Source organism: Pezoporus occidentalis, unplaced genomic scaffold, assembly GCF_034315485.1.
Source record: "Pezoporus occidentalis ecotype Australia unplaced genomic scaffold, CSIRO_AGI_Poc_V1 ctg498, whole genome shotgun sequence".
Taxonomy (NCBI): Eukaryota; Metazoa; Chordata; class Aves; order Psittaciformes; family Psittacidae; genus Pezoporus; species Pezoporus occidentalis.
In genome coordinates this window covers 35,319-62,591 of record NW_026915833.1, presented here as the reverse complement: position 1 = coordinate 62,591, position 27,273 = coordinate 35,319, and the positions used below count along the sequence as shown (strand labels likewise).

General features: G+C 62.6%; 1 protein-coding gene and 1 long non-coding RNA gene across 4 annotated transcripts; one reads left to right on the top strand and one right to left on the bottom strand.

Moving 5' to 3' along the window:
• Positions 1-648: 648 nt before the first annotated feature.
• On the bottom strand, positions 649-22,904 carry LOC134173094 (sodium/potassium-transporting ATPase subunit alpha-2). 3 transcript variants are annotated; one of them, XM_062636796.1, is made up of 24 exons: positions 22,777-22,838; positions 19,941-20,033; positions 19,718-19,822; positions 19,573-19,632; positions 18,450-18,653; positions 17,025-17,138; positions 16,785-16,919; positions 16,601-16,718; positions 16,236-16,504; positions 15,207-15,405; positions 13,555-13,664; positions 13,339-13,473; positions 13,057-13,246; positions 11,092-11,267; positions 10,866-11,002; positions 10,639-10,789; positions 9,062-9,230; positions 8,799-8,953; positions 7,365-7,488; positions 4,650-4,795; positions 1,434-1,564; positions 1,236-1,337; positions 1,066-1,157; positions 649-765 (listed from the first exon to the last, which is right to left on the bottom strand). In XM_062636796.1, the coding sequence occupies exons 2-24, from the start codon at positions 19,989-19,991 to the stop codon at positions 737-739; spliced, it is 3,102 nt and encodes a 1,033-aa protein (XP_062492780.1). In that variant the 5' UTR covers positions 19,992-20,033; positions 22,777-22,838; the 3' UTR covers positions 649-736. The 3 variants fall into 3 exon arrangements, with proteins under 3 accessions (XP_062492780.1, XP_062492781.1, XP_062492782.1); XM_062636797.1 differs by lacking the exon at positions 19,941-20,033 and having other exon boundaries at positions 22,777-22,904; XM_062636798.1 differs by lacking the exons at positions 7,365-7,488; positions 8,799-8,953; positions 9,062-9,230; ... (14 more) ...; positions 19,941-20,033; positions 22,777-22,838 and adding an exon at positions 6,697-6,705.
• On the top strand, positions 13,789-14,295 carry LOC134173095 (uncharacterized). Its single transcript, XR_009968120.1, has 3 exons — positions 13,789-13,903; positions 14,106-14,133; positions 14,193-14,295. It is a non-coding gene; the product is annotated as an uncharacterized LOC134173095 (long non-coding RNA).
• Positions 22,905-27,273: the final 4,369 nt, after the last annotated feature.

Sequence of the window (27,273 nt, the reverse complement as noted above, 5' to 3'; positions counted from 1 at the left end):
CCCATGGCAACGTGTCCCCATGGCAACCACCTCCCCATGGCAAACACCTCCCCATGGCAACGTGTCCCCATGGCAACCACCTCCCCATGGCTTCCATCTCCCATGGCAACCACCTCCCCATGGCAACCACCTCCCCATGGCATCCTGTCCCCATGGCAACCACCTCCCCATGGCATCCTGTCCCCATGGCAACCACCTCCCCATGGCAACCACCTCCCCATGGCAGCCACCTCCCCATGGCATCCTGTCCCCATGGCAACCACCTCCCCATGGCAGCCACCTCCCCAGTGCCATTCAGGTGCAGTCACCCATCCCACCAGTGTCCCCCAGTCCCCACCAGTGTCCCCACCACGGGATGGACACACAAACACGCAGATGAGGATGGAGATCCCCCCCCCAGCCCCGGGGTGCCCCTCAGGGGGGTGCTGGGGACCCCCATACTCAGAGATGGGGTGCCCCAAGGGGGGGACATGGGAGGGCATCAGGTAACAAGTGGGGGTCATGGGCTGTTGGGGACACAGAGGACATGGGGGGACACGGAGGAAGGGGGGGTTCAGCTGGGCTCCATCCCCCCCCATGTCCCCCAATCCCCCCCCCCCATCACAGACAAGGGCACGAGGGGTTAAGCTCCTTTATTGCTCTGAATTTGGGGGGGGGGGGGCTCTGGGTGCCCCCCCCACTCCCGGGGTTAGTTTGGGGGTGCACAGGGGGTGATGGGGGGGGGGGGCACAGCCTCTTAGTAGTAGGTCTCCTTCTCCACCCAGCCTGCAATGGGGAGGGCATCAGTGGGGTGCCCCTACCCTTGGGTGCCCCCCCACGCCTCCTGGCTCTCCCTTTCTCCTATGGGGCACCCACCCACTTCCCTTCACCCCCCAACCCCTTTGTGTTCTCCCCATACTTATAGGGTGCCCCCCAACCCCCTGTGGCTCCCTGAAGACCTCCCCAACCCTGAAGGTGTTTTTGGGGGGGAGCTGCGCCAGTGTTGGGGATGCTGAGCTCCAAGGGGGGTTTTGGGGGCTCCATGGGGCGGGATTGGGACCCATGGGGGGGGGGGTCCCCACTCACCGCCCGGGTACCGGCGCAGGATGAGCTTCCTCACTTCATCATAGGCGAAGATGAGGAGGCTGTAGGGGAAGGCGCAGAACCACCAAGTGACCCTGCATGGGACAAGGGGTTAGAGGGTGACCAAGGGGGGGCACCCATGGGTGCGGGGCTCCCCCCTGCTCCCAGCTCACTTGAGGGGGTACATGCGCAGCGCCACCCCCATGCCGGGGCAATAGGACAGGAACGCGGCGAGCGCCGTCTCCTCCAGCAGCCCGAAGATGAGGATCTTGTTCCTAGGGGTGCACAAGGAGCAGCGGGTGGGGTGCGGGAGCACCCATGGGTGCTGCTAAAGGGGGGGGGTGGTTAAGGGTGGGGGGGGGGGCACCCACTTCATGCCCTGCTGGAAGACGGAGTTGCGGCGGGTCTTGCAGATGATGAGGTCGGCCCATTGCACCACCACGATGCTGGCGAAGAAGGCGGTGTGGCAAGTGAACTCCACCACCTTGCGCTGCTCGTACGTCTGCGGCGCGGGCATGGGACACGGGACACGGGTATGGGTACGGGTACGGCTGTGGGGTGTGTGGGGTGTGGGGTGTGTGGGGTATGGGGTACGGGTATGGGGTGTGTGGGGTGTGGGGGGTGTGGGGTATGGGGTATGGGTATGGGAATATGGATATGGGATGGGGGGTATGGGGTGTGGGGTGTGGGGTGTGGATATGGGGTATGGGGTACAGGTATGGGGTGTGGGATATATGGTATGGGTATGGGGTACGGGTATGGGGTATGGGGGGTATGGGGTGTGGGGTATGGGAATATGGATATGGGATGTGGGATATTGGATATGGGATATGGGGTATGGGATACGGATATGGGATGTGGGATATGGGGTATGGGAACATGGATATGGGAACATGGATATGGGGTATGGGAACATTGATATGGGAACATGGATATAGGGTATGGGGTATGGGATATGGGGCATGGGATATGGGATATGGGATATGGGGTATGGGAACATGGATATGGGATATGGGATACAGGACATGGACATGGGACATGGACATGGGATATGGGACATGGGACATGGGATATGGGACATGGACGTAGGACATGGGACGCAGTCATGGGATACGGGAACATGGATATGGGATAGGGGATACAGGACATGGACATGGACATGGGGAGATGGACATGGGGACATGGGGACATGGTGTGTGTGCCCCATGTGTGCACCCATGTGTGTGTGTGATGTGTGCATGCCCCATGTGTGTGTGTGTGCACCCATGTGTGTGCCCCACGTGTGTGTGTCCCATGTGCACCCCATGTGTGTGCCCCATGTGTGTGCCCCACGTGTGTGTGTGCCCCATGTGCACCCCATGTGTGTGCACCCATGTGTGTGCACCCATGTGTGAGCCCCATGTGTGCGCCCCATGTGTGTGCACCCATGTGTGTGTGTGCCCCATGTGTGCCCCACGTGTGTGTGTCCCATGTGTGCACCCATGTGTGTGCCCCACGTGTGTGTGTGCCCCATGTGCACCCCATGTGTGTGCCCCATGTGTGTGCCCCACGTGTGTGTGTGCCCCATGTGCACCCATGTGTGTGCCCCACGTGTGTGTGCCCCATGTGTGCCCCACGTGTGTGTGTCCCATATGCGCCCCATGTGTGTGCACCCATGTGTGTGCCCCATGTGTGCCCCACGTGTGTGTGTGTCCCATGTGCACCTCATGTGTGTGCCCCCATGTGGGTGTGTGCCCACCCCATGCATGCACCCCCATGTGTGCGCTCCTGTACACATACACCCCTGTGAGCATGTGAACCCCAGGATGCACCCACCCCCCCCCCGTGCCCCCCCTGCCCCCCCGTGTTCCCCCCCTTGCACAAGCACGGGGGGGGTGTGATGGGGGTGCGATGGGGGTAGGATGGGTGTGCAGTGGGGGTGCAATGGGGGTGCAATGGGTGTGCAATGGGGGTGGGATGGGGGTGCGATGGGGGTGGGATGGGGGTGCAATGGGGGTGCAATGGGGGTGCAATGGGGGTGCAATGGGTGTGCAATGTGGGTGCAGTGGGGGTGCAATGGGGATGCAATGGGTGTGCAATGGGTGTGCAATGGGTGTGCAATGGGTGTGCAATGGGGATGCAATGGGGTGCAATGGGTGTGCAATGGGGATGCCATGGGTGTGCAATGGGTGCGCAATGGGGATGCAATGGGGATGCAATGGGTGTGTGATGGGTGTGCAATGGGTGTGCAATGGGGGTGGGATGGGTGTGCAATGGGGATGCAATGGGTGTGCAATGGGGTGCAATGGGTGTGCAATGGGGGTGGGATGGGTGTGCAATGGGTGTGCAATGGGTGTGCAATGGGGGTGTGATGGGTGTGCAATGGGTGTGCAATGGGGATGCAATGATGTGCAATGGGTGTGCAATGGGGATGCAATGGGGATGCAATGGGGTGCAATGGGTGTGCAATGGGTGTGCAATGGGTGTGCAATGGGGATGCAATGGGTGTGCAATGGGTGTGCAATGGGGATGCAATAGGGTGCAATGGGTGTGCAATGGGGATGCAATAGGGTGCAATGGGTGTGCAATGGGGATGCAATAGGGTGCAATGGGTGTGCAATGGGGATGCAATAGGGTGCAATGGGTGTGCAATGGGGATGCAATAGGGTGCAATGGGTGTGCAATGGGGATGCAATAGGGTGCAATGGGTGTGCAATGGGGATGCAATAGGGTGCAATGGGTGTGCAATGGGGATGCAATAGGGTGCAATGGGTGTGCAATGGGGATGCAATAGGGTGCAATGGGGGTGCAATGGGGATGCAATAGGGTGCAATGGGTGTGCAATGGGGATGCAATAGGGTGCAATGGGTGTGCAATGGGGATGCAATAGGGTGCAATGGGGATGCAATGGGTGTGCAATGGGGTGCAATGGGGTGCAATGGGGATGCAATTGGGATGCAATGGGTGTGCAATGGGGATGCAATGGGTGTGCAATGGGGGTGCAATGGGGGTGCAATGGGTGTGCAATGGGGATGCAATGGGGATGCAATGGGTGTGCAATGGGGATGCAATGGGGATGCAATGGGGTGCAATGGGTGTGCAATGGGGATGCAATGGGGTGCAATGGGGTGCAATGGGGTGCGATGGGGGTGCAATGGGGGTGCAATGGGGGTGCAATGGGTGTGCGATGGGTGTGCAATGGGTGTGCAATGGGTGTGCAATGGGGATGCAATGGGGTGCAATGGGGTGCAATGGGGTGCGATGGGGGTGCAATGGGGATGCGATGGGTGTGCAATGGGGATGCAATGGGTGCGCAATGGGTGTGCAATGGGGATGCAATGGGTGTGCAATGGGTGTGCAATGGGGATGCAATGGGGTGCAATGGGTGTGCGATGGGTGTGCAATGGGTGTGCAATGGGGGTGCAATGGGGTGCACTGGGTGTGCAATGGGGATGCAATAGGGTGCAATGGGGTGCAATGGGGATGCAATGGGGTGCAATGGGGTGCAATGGGGGTGCAATGGGGTGCAATGGGGGTGCAATGGGGTGCACTGGGTGTGCGATGGGGATGCAGTGGATGTGCGCTGGGTGTGCGCTGGGGCCACGCACCCACTCCTGCCCGTAGGAGTCCTCCAGGTCGTTGGTGGAGCGGTCGTCCCAGGCCAGGCGGATCCCCAGCAGCGTGCCCGGGAGGAAGCCGTTCTCGGCCAGGATCACGAAGTACGTGAAGAACCCGCCCAGGGCCTGGATCATCCCTGAGGAACGGCCCGGTGAGGGGGGGGGAGGGATCGGCTCCATGGGGGCAGGGATGGGGAGCATGGGGGCAGGGATGGGGACCATGGGGGCAGGGATGGGGACCATGGGGTCAGGGATGGGCACCATGGGGTCAGGGATGGGGACCATGGGGGCAGGGATGGGGACCATGGGGGCAGGGATGGGGAGCATGGGGGCAGGGATGGGGAGCATGGGATCAGGGATGGGGACCATGGGGTCAGGGATGGGGACCATGGGGGCAGGGATGGGGACCATGGGGGCAGGGATGGGGAGCATGGGGACAGGGATTGGTACCATGGGGACAGGGATCGGTACCGTGGGGGCAGGGATTGGTACCATGGGGGCAGGGATGGGCACCATGGGATCAGGGATGGGGACCATGGGGGCAGGGATGGGGAGCGGGGGGGCAGGGATCGCTACCATTGGGTCAGGGATGGGGACCATGGGGTCAAGGATCAGTACCGTGGGGTCAGGGATTGGCACCATGGGGTCAGGGATGGGGACCATAGGGTCAGGGATCGGCACCATGGGATCAGGGATGGGGAGCGGGGGGGGAGGGATAGGTACCATGGGGGCAGGGATTGGTACCGTGGGATCAGGGATGGGCACCATGAGGTCAGGGACGGGGACCATGGGGTCAGGGATGGGGACCACAGGATTAAGGATCAGTACTGTGGGGTCAGGGATGGGGACCATGGGGGCAGGGATCAGCACCATGGAGTCAGGGATGGGCACCATGGGGTCAGGGATGGGGAGCAGGGGGGCAGGGATCGGTACCATGGGGTCAGGGACGGGGACCGTGGGGTCAGGGATGGGGAGCGTGGGGTCAGGGATGGGAACCATGGGGTCAAGGATCAGCACCATGGGGTCAGGGATGGGCACCATGGGGTCAGGGATGGGGACCATGAGGGCAGGGATGGGGACCATGGGGTCAAGGATCAGTACCATGGGGTCAGGGATTGGTACCCTAGGATTGGCACCATGGGGTCAGGGATCGGTACCATGGGGTCATGGATCAGCACCATGGGGTCAGGGATCGGTACCATGGGGTCAGGGATCGGTACCATAGGGTCAAGGATTGACACCCAGGGATTGGCACCCTAGGGTGAGGGATCAGTACTTTGGGATCACTACTGGGTGCCCTGGTGTCACCAATGGGTGCTGCAGTGCTACTCAGCAACCTGCCCATAGCACCCATGGGTGCCCCTCATCCATCTGCCCATAGCACCCATGGGTGCCCCTCATCCATCTGCCCATAGCACCCATGGTTGCCCTCACTGATCTGCCCCTAGCACCCATGGATACCCATCGTTGATCCACCCATAGCACCCATGGATACCCATTGTTGATCCACCCATAGCACACATGGATACCCATCGTTGATCCACCCGCAGCACCCATGGGTGCCCTCCCCAGTCTGCCCATAGCACCCATGGATACCCATCGTTGATCCACCCGCAGCACCCATGGGTGCCCTTCCTGATCTGCCCATAGCACCCGTGGGTGCCCTCACCGATCTGCCCATAGCACCCATGGGTGCCCTACCCAATCTGCCCATAGCACCCATGGATACCCATCGCTGATCCACCCATAGCACCCATGGGTGCCCTCCCTGATCTGCCCATAGCACCCATGGATACCCATCATTGATCCACCCGCAGCACCCATGGGTGCCCTCCCCAGTCTGCCCATAGCACCCATGGATACCCATCGCTGATCCACCCATAGCACCCATGGGTGCCCTCCCCGATCTGCCCATAGCACCCATGGATACCCATCGCTGATCCACCCATAGCACCCATGGGTGCCCCCCCCCCCTCAGCCCCATAGCACCCATGGGTGCCCTCACCGATCTGCCCCTAGCACCCATGGGTGCCCTCACCGATCTGCCCGTAGCACCCATGGATACCCATCGTTGATCCACCTGCAGCACCCATGGGTGCCCCTCCCCGATCTGCCCATAGCACCCATGGGTGCCCTCCCCGATCTGCCCATAGCACCCATGGGTGCCCCTCCCCGATCTGCCCGTAGCACCCATGGGTGCCCCTCCCCGATCTGCCCATAGCACCCATGGGTGCCCCTCCCCGATCTGCCCATAGCACCCATGGGTGCCCTCCCCGATCTGCCTGTAGCACCCATGGGTGCCCTCCCCGATCTGCCCATAGCACCCATGGGTGCCCTCCCCGATCTGCCCGTAGCACCCATGGGTGCCCTCCCCGATCTGCCCGTAGCACCCATGGGTGCCCTCCCCGATCTGCCCATAGCACCCATGGGTGCCCTCACCGATCTGCCTGTAGCACCCATGGGTGCCCTCCCCGATCTGCCCGTAGCACCCATGGGTGCCCTCCCCGATCTGCCCGTAGCACCCATGGGTGCCCCTCCCCGATCTGCCCATAGCACCCATGGGTGCCCTCCCCGATCTGCCCGTAGCACCCATGGGTGCCCCTCCCCGATCTGCCCATAGCACCCATGGGTGCCCTCACCGATCTGCCCGTAGCACCCATGGGTGCCCCTCCCCGATCTGCCCGTAGCACCCATGGGTGCCCTCACCGATCTGCCCGTAGGCCATGCTGATGAGCCGCTCATTGACCAGCTTGTCCGTGCGCGGGTTCCGCGGCTGCCGCTTCATGATGTCGCTCTCGGCCGCCTCGTAGGCCAAGGAGATGGCAGGGACCTGGGGGGGGACATGGGCACCCGGTCACCCCCATAGCCCATTGTCAACCCCCATCGCCCATTGTCATCCCCATCGCCTATTGTCACTCCCCATTTCCCATTGTCACCCCCCATCACCCACTGTCACCCCCATCGCCCATTGTCACCCCTCATCGCCCATTGTCACCCCCATCACCCATTGTCACCCCCATCGCCCATTGTCAACCCCCATCGCCCATTGTCATCCCCATCGCCCATTGTCACCCCCCATCATCCATTGTCACCCCCCGTTCCCCGTTGTCACCCCCCATCACCCACTGTCACCCCCATCACCCATTGTCACCCCCATTTCCCACTGTCTCCCCCCATCACCCATTGTCACCCCCCATTGCCCACTGTCACCCCCATCGCCCGTTGTCACCCCCATTCCCCATTGTCACCCCCATCGCCCATTGTCACCCCCATCGCCCATTGTCACCCCCCATCGCCCATTGTCACCCCCATCACCCCTTGTCACCCCCATCGCCCATTGTCACCCCCATCACCCATTGTCACCCCCATCACCCATTCTCATCCCTATCAGCCATTGTCACCCCCATCGCCCATTGTCACCCCCATTGCCTGTTGTCACCCCCATCACCCACTGTCACCCCCCATCACCCACTGTCACCCCCATCGCCCATTGTCACCCCCATCACCCATTGTCACCCCCATTTCCCACTGTCTCCCCCCATCACCCATTGTCACCCCCCATTGCCCACTGTCACCCCCATCGCCCATTGTCACCCCCATTCCCCATTGTCACCCCCCATTCCCCATTGTCACCCCCCATCGCCCATTATCACCTCCATCGCCCATTGTCACCCCCATTTTCCATTGTCTCCCCCCATCTCCCATTGTCACCCCCATCGCCCATTCTCATCCCTATCACCCATTGTCACCCCCATCGCCCATTGTCACCCCCATCGCCCATTGTCACCCCCATCACCCACTGTCACCCCCCATCACCCCTTGTCACCCCCATCGCCCATTGTCACCCATCACCCATTGTCATCCCCCATCTCCCATTCTCATCCCTATCACCCATTGTCACCCCTCATCACCCATTGTCACCCCCATCTCCCATTGTCACCCCCCATCTCCCATTGTCACCCCCATCGCCCATTGTCACCCCCATCACCCACTGTCACCCATCACCAATTGTCACCTATCACCCATCGTCACCCCCCATCACCCATTCTCACCCCCCATCACCCATTGTCACCCCCACCGCCCACTGTCACCCCCCATCACCCATCATCACCCCCCGTTCCCCCCGTGCCCCATGCCCACCATGTCGGTGCCCAGGTCGATGCAGAGGATGGTGACGGTGCCCAGGGGCAGGGGGATGTTGGCGATGATGAAGAGGAGGAAGGGGGTGATCTCGGGGATGTTGCTGGTCAACGTGTAGGCAATGGACTTCTTCAGGTTGTCAAAGATCAGGCGGCCTGAGGCCACGGGGATGGTCACCAATGGGGTCTCCCCGTGCCCCCCCCCCCAGATCCCAAACCTCCCCCTTGACCCCATGGGGATGTCCCTATGGGTCCCACGCGGACCTTCCTCCACGCCGGTGACGATGGAGGCGAAGTTGTCATCCAATAGGATCATGTCGGCCGCCTGCTTGGAGACGTCGGAGCCGGCGATGCCCATGGCGATGCCGATGTCGGCCTTCTTCAGCGCCGGCGAGTCGTTGACGCCGTCCCCTGTCACCGCCACGATGGCGCCCTAGGGCATGGGTGGGAGGGTGAGGGGGGGACGGGGACATGGGGGGACATGGGGGGACCATCCACAGCGTGGTGGTGCTCTGGGGATAGGGGGGTCAGGCACTGCGGGGATGGGGCATGGGGACACAATGGGGCCAGCATAGGGACAGCGTGGGGCATGGTGGGAGCCATGGGGCTGGGGAGGCAGTGGGGATGGGGACACCATGGGGACACCAGAGGGGATGGGGACAGCATGGGGATGGGGATGCAGTGGGGACAGGAACACCATGGGGATGGGGATGCAGTGGGGATGGGGACACCATGGGGACAGCATGGAGGTAGGAACACAGTGGGGACAGTAACACCGTGGGGCTGGGGACGCAGTGGGGATGGGGACACCATGGGGACAGCATGGGGATGGGGACACAGTGGGGATAGGAACACCATGGGGCTGGGGAGGCAGTGGGGATGGGGACAACATGGGGACACCACGGGGCATGGGGACACAGTGGGGATGGGGAGACAGTGGGGATGGGGACAACATGGGGACACCATGGGTCTGGGGATTCAGCAGGGATGGGGACATAGTGGGGATGGGGACACCATAGCCACATTATGGGCATGGAAACACTGTGGGGCATGGGGACCCTATGGGGCACTACAGGGCACAGGGATGGTTGAAACCATGGGGCATGGGGACATCATTGGGATGGGGACATCATGGAGCAACGCAGGGTGTAAGAACATCGTGGGACACAGGGATGGGGACATCAATGGACACAGGATGGGGACATCAGAGGACACGGGATGGGGACATGGAGGACACGGGATGGGGACATCAATGGACATGGGATGGGGACATCAATGGGCACGGGATGGGGACATCAGAGGACAAGGGATGGGGACATCAATGGACATGGGATGGGGACGTCAGAGGACGCAGGATGGAGACATGGAGGACATGGGATGGGGGCATCAATGGACATGGGATGGGGGCATCAATGGACACGGGATGGGGACATCAGAGGACACAGGATGGGGACATCAATGGACACGGGATGGGGACATCAAAGGACATGGGATGGGGACATGGAGGACACGGGATGGGGACATCAATGGACACAGGACGGGGACGTCAGAGGACACAGGGATGGGGACATCAGAGGACACGGGATGGGGACATGGAGGACACGGGATGGGGACATCAATGGACACGGGATGGGGACATGGAGGACACGGGATGGGGACATCAATGGACACGGGATGGGGACATGGAGGACACGGGATGGGGACATCATGGACACAGGATGGGGACATCAGAGGACATGTGATGGAGACATCAATGGACACGGGATGGGGCCATGGGGACCATGGGGTGGGGCCATGGGGCCATGGGGGCCATGGGGCCATGGGGTGGCTCGCGGGGGGACCTGTCTCTGGCAGCCCTCCACGATGATGAGTTTCTGCTGCGGGGACGTGCGGGCGAAGACGATCTCGGTGTGGTTCTTGAGGATCTCATCCAGCTGCTCCGAGCTCATGTCCTTCAGGTCGGAGCCGTGAACCACGCAGGCCTTGGCCTCCCTGCGGCACCGAGCATCAGTGGGGCCCACGGACCCGTAGTACCCACCACGGGTCCCCCCACGCTCCCCCCACGCACCGGGGGTTGACCTGGCTGACGGGGATGTTGAGCCGCGCCGCGATGTCCTCCACCGTCTCGTTGCCCTCGGAGATGATGCCGACCCCTTTGGCGATGGCCTTGGCCGTGATGGGGTGGTCCCCGGTCACCATGATCACCTATGGGGGGGCACAGAGAGGGATGAGCCCCGGTTTGGGGGGGGGGGGGGGGGAAGTGACCCCATGGTGGGGGGGTTTCTGGGTCTCACCTTGATGCCGGCGCTGCGGCATTTGCCGACGGCGTCGGGGACGGCGGCGCGGGGGGGGTCGATCATGGACATGAGCCCCACGAAGCAGAGGTTGTCCGTGGGGAAGTTCACGTCGTCGGCGTCGAAGCGGAACCCGCGCGGGAACTTGTCCGGGGGCAGATAAAGGTGGCAGAACCCTGCGGGGTGGTGAATGCAAGGGCACCCAATGGCACCCAATGGTACCCAGGTACCCAATGGCACCCAATGGCATCCAACGGCACCCAATGGTACGCAATGGCACCCAACGGCACCCTGTGGCACTCAATGTTACCCAATGGCACCCAACGGCACTCAGTGTTACCCAATGGCACCCAATGGTACCCAACGGCACCCAATGGCATGCAATGGCACCCAATGCCATCCAGTGGCACCCAATGGTACCTAATGTTACCCAATGTCACCCAAGGGCACCCAACAGCACCCAATGGCATGCAATGGTACCCAATGACACCCAGTGGCACCCAATGGTACCTAATGTTACCCAATGGCACCCAATGGTACCCAATTGCACCCAGTGGCACTCAGTAGCACCCAATGGCACCCAACGGCACTCAATGTTACCCAACGGCACCCAATGGTACCCAATGTTACCCAATGGCACCCAATGGTACCCAATGGCACCCAATGGCATGCAACGGCACCCAATGCCATCCAGTGGCACCCAATGGTACCTAATGTTACCCAATGTCACCCAAGGGCACCCAACAGCACCCAATGGCATGCAATGGTACCCAATGACACCCAGTGGCACCCAATGGTACCTAATGTTACCCAATGGCACCCAATGGTACCCAATGGCACCCAGTGGCACTCAGTAGCACCCAATGGTATCCAATGGCACCCAATGGCATGCAATGATACCCAATGGCACCCAGTAGCACCCAATGGTACCCAATGGCACCCAATGGCACCCAATGATACCCAGTGGTACCCAATGGCCCCCAATGGCACCCTCTTCCCCCTCATCCTCACCACAACCCATCCCTATGTGCCCCATGTCCCCAAGTTCTGCCACCTCACAGCATGGCCCCGTGTCCACCTCATCCCCAGGTCCTTCACATCCCAGCACCCTTACGTGTTCCATTTCCTCCATGTGTCCACATCCTTGTGTCCTCCATGTCCCTATGTCCTCCATGTCCCTCTGTCCTCCCATCCTTGTGTCCTCCATGTCCCTATGTCCTCCCATCCTCGTGTCCTCCATGTCCCTATGTCCTCCTATCCTCATGTCCTCCATGTCCCTCTGTCCTCCCACCCTTATGTCCTCCATGTCCCTCTGTCCTCCCATCCTTGTGTCCTCCATGTCCCTATGTCCTCCCATCCTCGTGTCCTCCATGTCCCTATGTCCTCCTATCCTCATGTCCTCCATGTCCCTCTGTCCTCCCACCCTTATGTCCTCCATGTCCCTATGTCCTCCCATCCCTATGTCCTCCATGGCCCAATGTCCTCCCATCCTTGTGTCCTCCATGTTCCTCTGTCCTCCATGTCCCTATGTCCTCCATGTCCCTATGTCCTCCCATGTCCCTATGTCCTCCCATCCTTGTGTCCTCCATGTCCCTCTGTCCTCCATGTCCCGATGCCCTCCATGTCCTGATGTCCTCCTATCCTCATGTCCTCCATGTCCCTCTGTCCTCCCACCCTTATGTCCTCCATGTCCCTATGTCCTCCATGTCCCTCTGTCCTCCCATTCTTGTGTCCTCTGTGTCCCTATGTCCTCACATCCTCATGTCCTCCATGTCCCTGTGTCCCTACTTCTCCCATGTCCCTATGCCCTCCACATCACCATATCCCTCCATCCCTCCATCCTCCACGTCCCCCCACCCTTATGCCCTCCACATCCGCACCCTCTTCTCCCCTATCGCCCCTCCGTCCTCCTTCCCCCCCCCCCCCATTCCCCACACCCTGTGCCCCATAGTCCCCATTGCTCACCCAGCACGCGCTCCCCGAGCCCCCCCAGCTCCAGGTAGGCGTTCTGGAACGCTTCCCGCATCTCCTGGTCCAGCGGCACCTCCTGGCCCTGCAGCAGGATGCGGGAGCAGCGGTCCAGGATGCGCTCGGGGGCTCCCTTCATCACCAGCAGGTAGCCCTGGGGGTCCTCCTCCCGCTCGTGGATGGAGAGCTACGGCACATAGGGATACGGATGCCACAACCGCCCTGCCCCGGGGCCACCGCAGCCACCATCACCCCCCCCCTGCCCCACACACCCCACACCTGGTACTTGTTGGTGGAGTTGAAGGGGATCTCGGTGACTTTGGGGTTCCTGTCCCGCATCTTCTTGACAGAGCCGCAGGACAATTGGATGCACTTGAGCAGCGCCGACTCCGAGGCGTCCCCCGCCGTGTCCCGCTGTGTGGGGCGCAGATAGCCATGGGGACCCCCATAGGGTTGGGGCGGGGGGGGGGGGGGGCACCCCCCCAGAGCACCCACCTTGGAGATGGAGATGTTCTCCTGGCCTGGCTTGAAGACGGCGCGGTTGCAGAGCCCCGCGATGCGCGCCAGGGCCGCCCAGGTCGGCGAGCGCTTGTCGAAGGTGGCACCTGGGGGACCCATCAGCACCAAGGGGAACCCCCAGAGCTCCACTGGGGTGCTCATGGGGGGTGAAGGGTGGGAACAGGGGCAGGGAAGGGTTGGGGGCTCCTGGGGTTGGGTGTTCATGGGGTTGGGTGTTTGAGGTTGGGTGTTTGGGGTTGGGTGTTTGGGGTTGAGGTGTTTGAGGTTGGGTGTTTGGGGTTGGGTGTTTGAGGTTGGGTGTTTGGGGTTGGGTGTTTGGGGTTGGGTGTTTGGGGTTGAGGTGTTTGAGGTTGGGTGTTTGGGGTTGAGGTGTTTGGGTTTGAGGTGTTTGAGGTTGGGTGTTTGGGGTTGGGTGTTTGAGGTTGGGTGTTTGGGGTTGGGTGTTTGGGGTTGTGGTTTTTGAGGTTGGGTGTTTGGGGTTGAGGTGTTTGGGGTTGGGTGTTTGAGGTTGGGTGTTTGGGGTTGAGGTGTTTGGGGTTGGGTGTTTGGGGTTGGGTGTTTGGGGTCAGGGTGTTTGGTGTTGGGTGTTTGGGGTCAGGGTGTTTGGGGTTGAGGTGCTTGGGGTTGGGTGTTTGGGGTCAGGGTGTTTGGGGTTGGGTGTTTGGGGTTGGGTGTTTGGGGTTGAGGTGTTTGGGGTTGGGTGTTTGGGGTCAGGGTGTTTGGGGTTGGGTGTTTGGGGTCAGGGTGTTTGGGGTCAGGGTGTTTGGGGTTGGGTGTTTGGGGTCAGGGTGTTTGGGGTCAGGGTGTTTGGGGTTGGGTGTTTGGGGTCAGGGTGTTTGGGGTTGGGTGTTTGGGGTTGAGGTGCTTGGGGTTGGGTGTTTGGGGTTGGGGGTTGGGGTCAGGGTGTTTTGGGTTGGGTTTTGGTTTTTTGAGCTGGGTGTTTGGGATCAGGGTGTTTGTGGTTGGGTGTTTGTGGCTGGGTGTTGGGGTGAGGGTGTTGGTGTTGGTTGTTTGAGGTTGGGTGTTTGGAGTTGGGTGTTGGGGTCCGGGTGTTTGGGGTTGGGTTTTTGTGGCTGGGTGTTGGGATCAGGGTGTTTGGGGTTGGGTGTTATGGTCAGGGGGTTGGTGTTGGGTGTTTGTGGCTGGGTGCTGGGTGTTTGGGGTTTGTGGCTGGGTGTTGGGGTTGGGTGTTGGGCTCAGGGTGTTTGGGGTCAGGGTGCTTGTGGCCTGGTGTTGGTGTTGGGTGTTTGGGGTTTGTGGCTGGGTGTTGGGGTTGGGTGTTTGGGGCTGGGTGTTTGGGGTCAAGGTGTTGGGGTGAGGGTGCTGGTGTTGGGTGTTGGGGTCACGGTGTTGGTGTTGGGGGTTTGGGGTTTGTGGCTGGGTGTTGGGGTTGGGTGTTGGGGTTGGGTGTTGGGGTCAGGGTGTTGGGGTTGGGTGTTGGGGTTGGGTGTTGGGGTCAGGGTGTTGGGGTTAGGTGTTTGTGGCTGGGTGTTGGAGTTGGGTGTTTGAGGCTGGGGGTTGGGGTTGGGTGTTGGGGTTGGATGTTGGGGTTGGGTGTTGGGGTCAGGGTGTTGGGGTTGGGTGTTGGGGTTGGGTGTTGGGGTCAGGGTGCTGAGCACAGCACCCACCCGACTGGTCCTCGGTGGTGTCGGCCTCGTGGATCTGGTTGTCGAACCACATGTGCGCCACGGTCATGCGGTTCTGCGTGAGCGTCCCGGTCTTGTCGGAGCAGATGGTGGACGTGGAGCCCAGCGTCTCCACCGCCTCCAGGTTCTTCACCAGGCAGTTCTTGCGCGCCATGCGCTTGGCCGTCAGCGTCAGGCACACCTGGGGGCACCCACAGGGCTCAGGGGGCACCTATAGGGCTTGGGGAACCCATAGGGCTCCAGGGAGCCCATAGGGCTCAGGGGAACCCATAGGGCTTGGGGGAACTCATAGGGCTCAGGGGGGAACTCATAGGACTCAGGGGGCACCCATAGGGCTCGGGGGGCACCCATAGGGCTTGGGGAACCCATAGGGCTCAGGGGGCATCTATAGGGCTTGGGGGGCACCCATAGGGCTTGGGGGAACTCATAGGGCTCAGGGGGCATCCATAGGGCTCCTGGGAACCCATAGGGCTTGGGGGAACCCATAGGGCTCAGGGGAACCCATAGGGCTCAGGGGAACTCATAGGGCTCAGGGGGGAACTCATAGGCCTCAGGGGAACCCATAGGGCTTGGGGGAACCCATAGGACTCAGGGGTCACCCATAGGGCTCCCGGGAACCCATAGGGCTCAGGGAGCACCCATAGGGCTTGGGGGCACCCTTAGGCTCAGGGGGGCACCCATAAGGCTTGGGGGAACCCATAGGGCTCAGGGGGCACCGATAGGGCTCAGGGGAACCCATAGGGCTCAGGGGGCACCTGTAGGGCTCAGGGGAACCCATAGGGCTCAGGGGAACCCATAGGGCTCAGGGGGCACCGATAGGGCTCAGGGGAACCCATAGGGCTCAGGGGACACCTATAGGGCTTAGGGTGCACCAGGGACCATGGGTGGGTGCACCAGTAGAACCAGCTCCCACTCCCTCCCTCCCAGTGCAACCAGTGCCCGCACTGCACCGCCCCAGTCAAACCAGTCCCTCCCAGTGCCACCCCCCCCCCCATCGCCAGGGGCCCGTACGGTGACGGTGGCCAGCAGCCCCTCGGGCACGTTGGCCACGATGATGCCGATGAGGAAGATGACGGCCTCGAGCCAGGTGTAGCCCAGGATGAGCGAGAGGATGAAGAAGGAGACGCCGAGGAAGACGGCCACGCCGGTGATGAGGCGGATGAAGTGCTCGATCTCCATGGCGATGGGCGTCCTGCCCACCTCCAGCCCCGACGCCAGCGACGCGATGCGCCCCATCACCGTGCGGTCCCCGGTGGAGATGACGATGCCGCGGGCGGTGCCTGGGTTTAGGCACCACGGCGATGGAGATGGGTGATGGAGATGGTGATGCCCCCCTCCACACGCATCGCTATGGGGCAGGGACCCCCCGGACCCACCTTCCACGCAGTTGGTGGAGAAGAAGCAGATGTTGCGCGTCTCCAACGGGTTCTCATGGGTGAACTCGGGCGAGCGCGTCTGCGGCTCCGATTCGCCCGTCAGCGAGGAGTTGTCCACCTGAGACAGCAGAAATGGGTGCTGGGAGGTCCTGGGGACCCCCGGCCACCCAACCCCATCACCCACCTTGCAACCATGGGAGGAGATGATGCGCATGTCGGCCGGCACCCGGTCCCCCCCCTTCACCTCCACCAGGTCGCCCACCACCACGTTCTCGGCGTTGATCTGGATCTTCTCGCCCTCGCGGATCACCAGCGCTTGCTGACGGGCACAGAGCGCCCTGAGGGACCCCTGCCCCACCAGGGACCCCCCCACCCACCACCACCACCACCGCACTGGGTGATCCCCATCCCACCCCGGTCCTACCTGGGGCACCATGTTCTTGAAGGAGTCCATGATCTTGGAGCTTTTGGCCTCTTGGTAGTAGGAGAAGCAGCCGGTGACGATGACAACGGCGGCCAGGACGACCCCCAGGTACAGCTGGGACCCAGGGGTGCTGTGAGCCCCACTGTGCCCATGGCCCAGGGACCCCCGTGCCCCCCAAGGGTGCCCATGCCCAATGATACCCATGTCCCCAGGAGTCCTTATCCCCCTCAAGGATGCCCATGCCCAGTGGTACCCATATCCCCAAGGGTCTTTATCCCCCTCAAGGATGCCCATGCCCAGTGGTACCCATGTCCCTCTCCAAGGATGCCCATACCCATGGATGCTGATGCCCCCCAAGTGTTCCTGTGCCCACTCAAGGGTGCCCATGCCCAGTGACACCCATGTCCCGAAGGGTCCTTATCCCCCTCAAGGATACCCATACCCAGTGACACCCATATCCCCAAGGGTCTTTATCCCCCTGAAGGATGCCCATGCCCAGTGGTACCCATGTCCCTCTCCAATGATGCCCATACCCACTGATGCTGATGCCCCCCAAGTGTTCCTGTGCCCCCTCAAGGGTGCCCATGCTCAGTGGTACCCATGTCCCTCTCCAATGATGCCCATACCCACTGGTGCTGATGCCCCCCCAAGTGTTCCTGTGCCCACTCAAGGGTGCCCATGCCCAATGACACCCATGTCCCCAAGGGTCTTTATCCCCCTGAAGGATGCCCATGCCCAGTGGTACCCATATCCCCAAGGGTCCTTATCCCCCTCAAGGATGCCCATGCCCAGTGGTACCCATATCCCCAAGGGTCCTTATCCCTCTCAAGGATGCCCATGCCCAGTGGTACCCATGTCCCCCTCCAAGGATGCCCATACCCACTGATGCTGATGCCCCCCAGGTGTTCCTGTGCCCACTCAAGGGTGCTCATGCCCAGTGGTACCCATGTCCCCAAGGGTCCTTATCCCTCTCAAGGATGCCCATACCCAGTGGTACCCATGTCTCTCTCCAAGGATGCCCATACCCACTGATGCTGATGCCCCCCAAGGGTCCTTATCCCCCTCAAGGATGCCCATGCCCAGTGGTACCCATGTCCCCAAGGGTCTTTATCCCCCTCAAGGATGCCCATGCTTAGCGGTACCCATGTCCCCCTCCAAGGATGCCCATACCCACTGATGCTGATGCCCCCCAAGTGTTCCTGTGCCCACTCAAGGGTGCCCATGCTCAGTGGTACCCATATCCCCCTCAAGGATGCCCATGCTCAGTGGTACCCATGTCCCTCTCCAAGGATGCCCATACCCACTGATGCTGATGCCCCCCAAGTGTTCCTATGCCCACTCCAGGGTGCCCATGCCCAGTGACACCCATTCCCCCCCCCAAGGGTGCAGGTGCCCCCCCCAAGTGTCACTGCCCCAGGGCCTCACGTTGTCATTGGAGGGCTCGTCCTCCATGGCGGCCTGGATGCCGTAGGCCAGGAAGCAGAGGATGGCGCCGATCCAGAGCAGGATGGAGAAGCCACCAAAGAGCTGGCGGCAGAACTTGACCCACTCGGGGGTGGTCGGGGGGGGGGTCAGCGCGTTGGGGCCGTCCTGAGCCAGGATCTCGGCCGCCCGCGCGTTGGTCAGGCCCTGCGGGATGGGGGCACGGTGACACCGCGGTCCCCAGGGGTGCTCGTCCCACCCAAAAGGATGCTCAACCCCCCCCCCCCCCCCAAAGGGTGTTTGTGACCCATGGGGACTTGTGGGGCGATGAGGACGGGATGTGGGGTATGGCCAGGGTGACCCATGGGGGACAGGGATGCAGGAGGGGACAGGGCTGGTGTCACTCATGGGGACTGGAGGGGACCCAGCTCAGTGTCACCCATAGGGATAGGGATGCAGGGGGCTGGGGGGTGACAGAGGATATGGTTATGTGTCACCCATGGGGACAGGGACATTGGGTGCCAGGAAGGGATGGATATCTGGGTGTCAGCCATGAGGAAAGGAGGAGACACAGCTCAGTGCCACCCATGGGGACAGGAAGGACCCATCCCAATGCCACCAATGGGGACAGGAAGGACCCATCTCAGTGCCCCATAGAGACATGAAGAACCCATCCCAATACCCCCATAGGGACATGAAGAACCCATCCCAATACCCCCATAGGGACATGAGGAACCCATCCCAATACCCCCATAGGGACGTGAAGAACCCATCCCAATACCCCCATAAGGACATGAAGAACCCATCCCAATACCCCCATAGGGACATGAAGAACCCATCCCAATACCCCCATAGGGACATGAGGAACCCATCCCAATGCCCCCATAGGGACATGAAGGACCCATCTCAATACCCCCATAAGGACATGAAGAACCCATCCCAATACCCCCATAAGGACATGAAGAACCCATCCCAATACCCCCATAAGGACATGAAGAACCCATCCCAATACCCCCATAAGGAACATGAAGAACCCATCCCAATGCCCCCCCACCCCACCGCGTTCCCCCAGCCCCACCGCAGTGCCGTGACCCCCCACATCCATCTCCCTCCGGGGCCATCTCACCCGGGACAGATCCACCTGGTACCTCCTGCCCAGCTCATCCAGGGACAGTTTATGGTCATCCTGCGGGTACCCAGCACCGTTATGAGCGCGGTGGTGGTGGCGGTGGCAGCGCCCAGCGCCGGCGCGGTGCCCGCTCCCCACTCACCATGTTCACCTCCTTCTTGAGCTCATCGAGCTCCTTCTCCTTCTGCTTCCTCTTGCCACCGCCATTCTCGGACGTGGTGGCCGCGGGCGAGTACTCGCGGCCGCTCTGTGGGTTCCATAGGGGGGGAAAAATGGGGTGGGGGGGGACGTGGGGTTGGAAGGGGGGAGGAAGCCGCAGAGGGGTTGGCAACCGCCCCGGCACCGGCCCCCGCCGTGGGCATTACCATGGGCATGGATGTGACGGCCAACATGGGGGTCACGGTGGCCACGGGCATCGTCGAGGGCGCACGGGGAAGTCACCGTGGGCACGGGGGGGGCTGCAGGCAGCGGTGGCAGTGTGGGCATTGGGGGGGGGGGCAAGGAGGGGAGGGGGGGTATGGGGGAGCAGTGGGGTTATGGGGGGGGCACTGTGAGTAAGGGGGGGACTGGGGATATGGGGGGATCCATTGTGGTTATGGGGGTCACTGTAAGTAAGGGGGCCATGGGGGGTCCATTGTGGTTATGGGGGTCACTGTGAGTAAGGGGGGGACTGGGGATATGGGGGGTCCATTGTGGTTATGGGGGTGTCACTGTGAGTAAGGGGGGGACTGGGGATATGGGGGGTCCATTGTGGTTATGGGGGTCACTGTGAGTAACGGGGGGACTGGGGATATGGGGGGATCCATTGTGGTTATGGGGGTCACTGTAAGTAAGGGGGCCATGGGGGGTCCATTGTGGTTATGGGGGTCACTGTGAGTAAGGGGGGGTCGGGGGCTGTGGGGGGTCCATTGTGGTTATGGGGGTGTCACTGTGAGTAAGGGGGGGTCTGGGGCTGTGGGGGGGTCCATTGTGGTTATGGGGGGTCACTGTGAGCAAGGGGACCATGGGGTGTCCATTGTGGTTATGGGGGGGGCACTGTGAGTAAGGGGGAACTGGGGATATGGGGGGCTCCATTGTGGTTATGGGGGTCACTGTGAGTAAGAGGGGGTCGAGGGCTGTGGGGGGGTCCATTGTGGTTATGGGGGGGCCATTGGGGTGTCCATTGTGGTTATGGGGGGGTCACTGCGAGTAATGGGGGGACTGGGGCTGTGGGGGGCTCCATTGTGGTTATGGGGGTCACTGTGAGTAAGGGGGCCATGGGGGGTCCATTGTGGTTATGGGGGGGCACTGTGAGTAAGGGGGGGACTGGGTATATGGGGGTTTCCATTGTGGTTATGGGGGGGTCACTGTGAGTAAGGGGGAACTGGGGATATGGGGGGCTCCATTGTGGTTATGGGGGGGTCACTGTGAGTAAGGGGGAACTGGGGATATGGGGGGCTCCATTGTGGTTATGGGGGTCACTGTAAGTAAGGGGGCCATGGGGGGTCCATTGTGGTTATGGGGGGGGGGCACTGTGAGCAAGGGGGCCATGGGGGGTCCATTGTGGTTATGGGGGGGGGCACTGTGAGCAAGGGGGCCATGGGGGGTCCATTGTGGTTATGGGGGGGTCACTGTAAGGGGGGGGGTCTGGGGCTGTGGGGGGGTCCATTGTGGTTATGGGGGTCACTGTGAGTAAGGGGGGGACTGGGGATATGGGGGGGTCCATTGTGGTTATGGGGGATCATTGTGAGTAACGGGGGGACTGGGGATGTGGGGGGGGGTCCATTGTGGTTATGGGGGTCACTGTGAGTAAGGGGGGGTCGGGGGCTGTGGGGGGGTCCATTGTGGTTATGGGGGGGTCACTGTGAGTAAGGGGGAGACTGGGGCTATGGGGGGTCTATTGTGGTTATGGGGGGGTCACTGTGAGCAAGGGGACCATGGGGTGTCCATTGTGATTATGGGGGGGTCCCTGTGAGTAATGGGGAGACTGGGGCTATGGGGGGTCCATTGTGGTTGTGGGGTGGTCACTGTGAGCAAGCGGGCCACGGGGGGGTCCATTGTGGTTATGGGGGGTCACTGTGAGTAAGGGGGGGGTCTGGGGCTATGGGGGGGTTGATTGTGGTTATGGAGTAGTCACTGTAAGGGGGGGGGGGTATGGGGCCATGGGGAGTCCATTGCGGTTATGGGGTGGTCACTGTGAGTAAGGGGGGGACTGGGGCCATTGGGGTGTCCATTGTGGTTATGGGGGGGTCACTGTGAATAAGAGGGGGACTGGGGCTATGGGGGGGTCCATTGTGGTTATGGGGGGGGTCACTGTGGTCACAGGGGGTCACTGGGGCCATGGCGTTGACATTGGGGTTGGGGGGTGGGGGTCATTAGGATCATTGGGTGTCATTGGGGTTGTGGGGGGTCCACTGGGGTTATGGGGGGGGGGGGGATATCACTGTGTTCAAGGGGGGAGCACTGTGGTCACAGGGAGCTCATTGGGACTATGGGGGGGGATCATTGGGGTCGTGGGGGCAGCAGTGGGGCTATGGGGGGGCTCAGTGTGATAACTTGGGGGGCACTTGGTTCATGGGGGGGGATCACTGCGTTATGGGGGGGGGCACTGTGATTATGGGGGGCTGTCACCGTGGTCACAGGGGGGGTCATTGGGGACATGGGGGGGGGGTCACACCGGCCATGGGGGTGTCCTCATGGAGGGGGGGTCCTGGCAGCGCCCCCACTCTGATGGGGGGACACGGGGGGGGGGGACACGGGGACCGGTGCCCCATGGGGGGGCCAATGCGGTCATGGAAAACAGCCCCGGTGCCAAGAACAGCACCGGGTCGTGTTACCGCGGGGGGGGGGGAAGCAATCCGGACCCCCCCAATGGACACCGGAGACCCCCGGACCCCCCCAATGGACACCGGAGACCCCCGGACCCCCCTCAATGGACACCGGAGACCCCCGGACCCCCCCAATGGACACCGGAGACCCCCGGACCCCCCAGTGGGTTTCGGGGGGGGTCCCGTTCCCCCCCCCGCGGCCGTTACCCCGGTACCGGGAACCCACAACACGGCTCCGTGCCTCAGTTTCCCCTCCATGGGGACACCCCCAAACCCCCCCCCCCCTTCCCTCCCCTATTGGGGGGGGGTCCGGTGGGGCAGGGGGCGGTGCTGGGGGGGGGGGCCGGGGTTTGGGGTTGGGGGGGGGGGGTTTTGGGGGGCAGCCCCTACTCACCCCTCTGCCCATGGCGCTGCCGTCGCTGCTCTCGGCCCGGGGCGCTCGGGGGGGGCCGCGGCGGAGGCGGCCGAGAAAAACCCTCCGGGGCCCCGCCCGGGACGGCCCCCCCCACCCCCCGCCCCCTGCACCCCCCCTACCGGACACCGCCCCCCCACCCCCCCCACCCCTCCGCCAGCTCCAACCGGACCCGGACCCCCCCCCCCGGGTCCCGTTGTTCCCCTCCCCCCCGGACCGTTATGGGGGGGCCCCTCCCCCGCTGGGAACGCTGGTGTCCGCCCCCCCCCCCCCCCCGGGTTGGGGGGAGCAAGGGGGTGACCCCCATGGGGGGGGGGGCTGCGCCCCCGGTTCTCCCGGTGTGTTTTCCCCCCCCCCCCCCCCCCCCCCAACCTCCCCCCCCCCCCCCCCCGCTGTCCCGGGACTGTGGGGAGGCTAAAATTAGCCCGGGAAAGGGCAGAGCCAAGGCGGGGGGGGGGGACGGGAACGGGGGGGGACGGGGACAGGGGAATGGGAATAAAGGGGGCTGAGAATGGGGGAAATGGGATGGGGGGGTGAGAATGGGGGGAAATGGGAATGGGGGGGTGAGAATGGGGGGAAATGGGAATGGGGGGTGGGAATGGGGGAAATGGGATGGGGGGTGGGAATGGGGGAAATGGGATGGGGGGTGGGAATGGGGGAAATGGGATGGGGGGTGGGAATGGGGGAAATGGGAATGGGGGGGTGAGAATGGGGGGAAATGGGATGGGGGGTGAGAATGGGGGAAATGGGAATGGGGGAGTGAGAATGGGGGGAAATGGGAATGGGGGGGTGAGAATGGGGGGAAATGGGATGGGGGGTGAGAATGGGGGAAATGGGAATGGGGGGTGAGAATGGGGGAAATGGGAATGGGGGGTGAGAATGGGGGAAATGGGAATGGGGGGTGAGAATGGGGGAAATGGGATGGGGGGGTGAGAATGGGGGAAATGGGATGGGGGGTGAGAATGGGGGGAAATGGGATGGGGGGCTGAGAAAGAGGGGGGGTGGGAATGGGGTTGGGAAAATGGGGGGGAAATGGGGGGAAGAGGGGTGTTGGGAATGGGGGAAATGGGACTGGGGGCTGCGAATGGGGGGGGCTGTGAATGGAGGAGATGGGAACAGGGGGACGGGAACGGGGGGGTTGTACCCAGGGAACGCCGGTGCCTTTGGCCAACTATGCCCTGGGACCGGCTGTGCCAGGGGACGCGGTTGTGCCAACAGCGACTGTGCTGAGGGTCCGCCTGTGCCAACAGGCGACGGCAGCAGCGGTGCCGGGGGGGTGCGGCTGTGCCCAGAGCCCGGGGTACCCACAGCGGAGTGTGCTCGGGGGCACGGTTGTGCCCAGGGACTGACTGCACCCATGGACTGTGCCCATAGACTGAGTGTACCCATGGATTGACTGTGCCCATGGATTGACTGTGCCCATGGACTGACTGTACCCATGGATTGACTGTGCCCATGGATTGACTGTGCCCATGGACTGACTGTACCCATGGATTGACTGTCCCCATGGATTGACTGCACCCATGGATTGACTGTGCCCATGGATTGACTGCACCCCTGGATTGACTGCGCCCATGGACTGTGCCCATAGACTGAGTGTGCCCACGGATTGACTGTGCCCATGGATTGACTGTGCCCATGGACTGTACCCCTGGATTGACTGTGCCCATGGATTGACTGTACCCATGGATTTACTGTGCCCATGGATTGACTGTGCCCATGGACTGTACCCCTGGATTGATTGTGCCCATGGATTGATTGTGCCCATGGATTGACTGTGCCCATGGATTGCCTGTGCCCATAGACTGACTGTGCCCATAGACTGACTGTACCCATAGACTGAGTGTACCCATGGATTGACTGTGCTCACGGACTGACTATGCCCATGGACTGACTGTACCCATACACTGACTGTACCCATGGTTCCAGCTGTGCCTGGGACCAGCTGTCCCTACAGCCATCCGTGCTGGGGTCTGCCTGTACTGGGGCACGGTGGTACCCAGAGGCTGTGCCCATGGACAGCCTGTTCCCTGGCCCCCGCTGTTCCTCTAGGGACCGACTGTACTGGATGATGCCCCTGTGACCCCCAACCACCCCCCCCAGTGCCCCCCCCCCCCAGTCTATCCCAGTGCCCCCAGTCCTGCTCCCAGCTCCCCCCCCCAGTAACGCCCCCCCCTCCCTCTCTGCCCTGGCCCCCCAGGGTCCGGCTTAGTCGCCATGGCAACCGTCAAGGGCAGCTCAAGGGCATGGGGGGGGCAGTGCCGTGGGGCCCGCAGCCCCTGCCACGGGGCCACCAGCGTGCACCAGCACCACCAGTCTGCCCCAGTGCTCCCCGCAGCCCAGCCTCACACCCCCAGTGCAGCCCAGTACAGACCAGTCCCCCATCCAGCCCAGTGCCCCCCAGTCCATGTCAGTTGCCACCAGTCTGTCCCACTCCATCCCAATCTGTCCCAGTCCATGCAAGTTCCAGTCCATCCCAGTCTGTCCCAGTCCATCCCAGTCTGTCCCAGTCCATCCCAGTCCATCTCACTCTGTCCCAGTCCACCCCAATCTGTCCCAGTCCATCCCAGTCTGTCCCAGTCCATGCAAGTTCCAGTCCATCCCAGTCCATCCCAGTCTGTCCCAGGCCATCCCAGTCCATCCCAGTCTGTCCCAGTCCATCCCAGTCTGTCCCAGGCCATCCCAGTCCATCCCAGTCCCCCCAGCACCCCCCAGTCCATCCCAGTCCATCCCAGTCCATCCCAATCCCCCCAGTCCATCCCAGTCCCCCCAGTCCATCCCAGCTCCCCCCAGTGCATCCCAATCCCCCAGTCCATCCCAGCTCCCCCCAGTGCATCCCAATCCCCCAGTCCATCCCAATCCCCCCAGTCCATTCAAGTTCCAGTCCCCCCAGTCCCCCCAGTCCATCCCAGTCCCCCCAGTCCCCCCAGTCCATCCCAGTCCATCCCAGTCCATCCCAATCCCCCCAGTCCCCCCAGTCCCCCCAGTCCATCCCAGTCCCCCAGTCCCCCAGTCCCCCCAGTCAATCCCAGTCCATCCCAATCCCCCCAGTCCCCCCCCAGTCCATCCCAGTCCCCCCAGTCCCCCCAGTCCCCCCAGTCCATCCCAGTCCCCCCAGTCCATCCCAGTCCCCCCAGTCCATCCCAATCCCCCCAGTCCATCCCAGTCCCCCCAGTCCATCCCAGTCCATCCCAGTCCCCCCAGTCCATCCCAGTCCATCCCAGTCCCCCCAGTCCCCCCAGTCCATCCCAGTCCCCCCAGTCCATCCCAGTCCCCCCAGTCCATCCCAATCCCCCCAGTCCATCCCAATCCCCCCAGTCCATCCCAGTCCCCCCAGTCCCCCCAGTCCATCCCAGTCCCCCCAGTCCATCCCAATCCCCCCAGTCCATCCCAGTCCCCCCAGTCCATCCCAGTCCATCCCAGTCCATCCCAGTCCATCCCAGTCCCCCCCAGCCCCCCCCAGCCCCCCCCCAGTCCATCCCAGCCCCCCCCCAGTGCCCCACGGGGCCGGGTGGGGGCCCAGCACGTGGCCTCGCGTCATTTGTTTGTTCAGCTTTGGGGGTCGGCGGGGGGGGGCAGCGGGGGGGCCGGGACCGTAAACACGGAGAGACCCCCCCTGCCGGGAGGGGGAGGGGCTGGGATGGACGGGGGGGGATGGAACTGAAATGGCCTGGGAAGAACTGGGATGGACTGGGGGAGACTGGGGGGGATGGGGATCTGGCACTGGGAGCACTGGGATGGGGCACGGGGAGCACTGGGAGCACTGGGATGGGACTGGGAGCACTGGGATCTGGCACTGGGAGCACTGGGATGGGACTGGGAGCACTGGGATCTGGCACTGGGAGCACTGGGATGGGGCACGGGGAGCACTGGGAGCACTGGGATGGGAATGGGAGCACTGGGATGGGAACGGGAGCACTGGGAGCACTGGGAGCACTGGGATCTGGCACTGGGAGCACTGGAATGGGGCATGGGGAGCACTGGGAGCACTGGGATCCGGCACTGGGAGCCCTGGGGGCGCTGGGATCCAGCCCTGGGAGCGCTGGGATGGGACTGGCAGCACTGGCATCACTGGTATAGGGCACGGGGAGCACTGGGATGGGACTGGGAGCACTGGGATCCGGCACTGGGAGCGCTGGGAGCACTGGGAGCACTGGGATGGGACTGGGAGCGCTGGGATCCGGCACTGGAAGCGCTGGGATCCGGCACTGGGAGCACTGGGATGGGACTGGGAGCGCTGGGATCCGGCACTGGGAGCACTGGGAGCGCTGGGATCCGGCACTGGGAGCGCTGGGATGGGACTGGGAGCACTGAGATCCGGCACTGGGAGCACTGGGATGGGACTGGAAGCGCTGGGATCCGGCACTGGGAGCGCTGGGAGCACTGGGATGGGACTGGGAGCACTGGGATCCGGCACTGGGAGCGCTGGGATCCCGGCCCGGGCACTGGGAGCGCTGGGATCCGGCACTGGGAGCACTG

What these genes read in the sequence shown, in the direction of transcription:
- LOC134173094 (XM_062636796.1), bottom strand. Translation starts at nt 19,991, where the DNA reads ATGCCCGTGGCCACCGTGACCCCCATGTTGGCCGTCACATCCATGCCC. An exon ending in TCAAGAAGGAGGTGAACATG is followed by an intron (nt 19,633 to 19,717) that starts GTGAGTGGGGAG and finishes GGGTACCCGCAG; the next exon opens with GATGACCATAAACTGTCCCT. An exon ending in ACTCCTACGGGCAGGAGTGG is followed by an intron (nt 1,565 to 4,649) that starts GTGCGTGGCCCC and finishes CCCGCGCCGCAG; the next exon opens with ACGTACGAGCAGCGCAAGGT.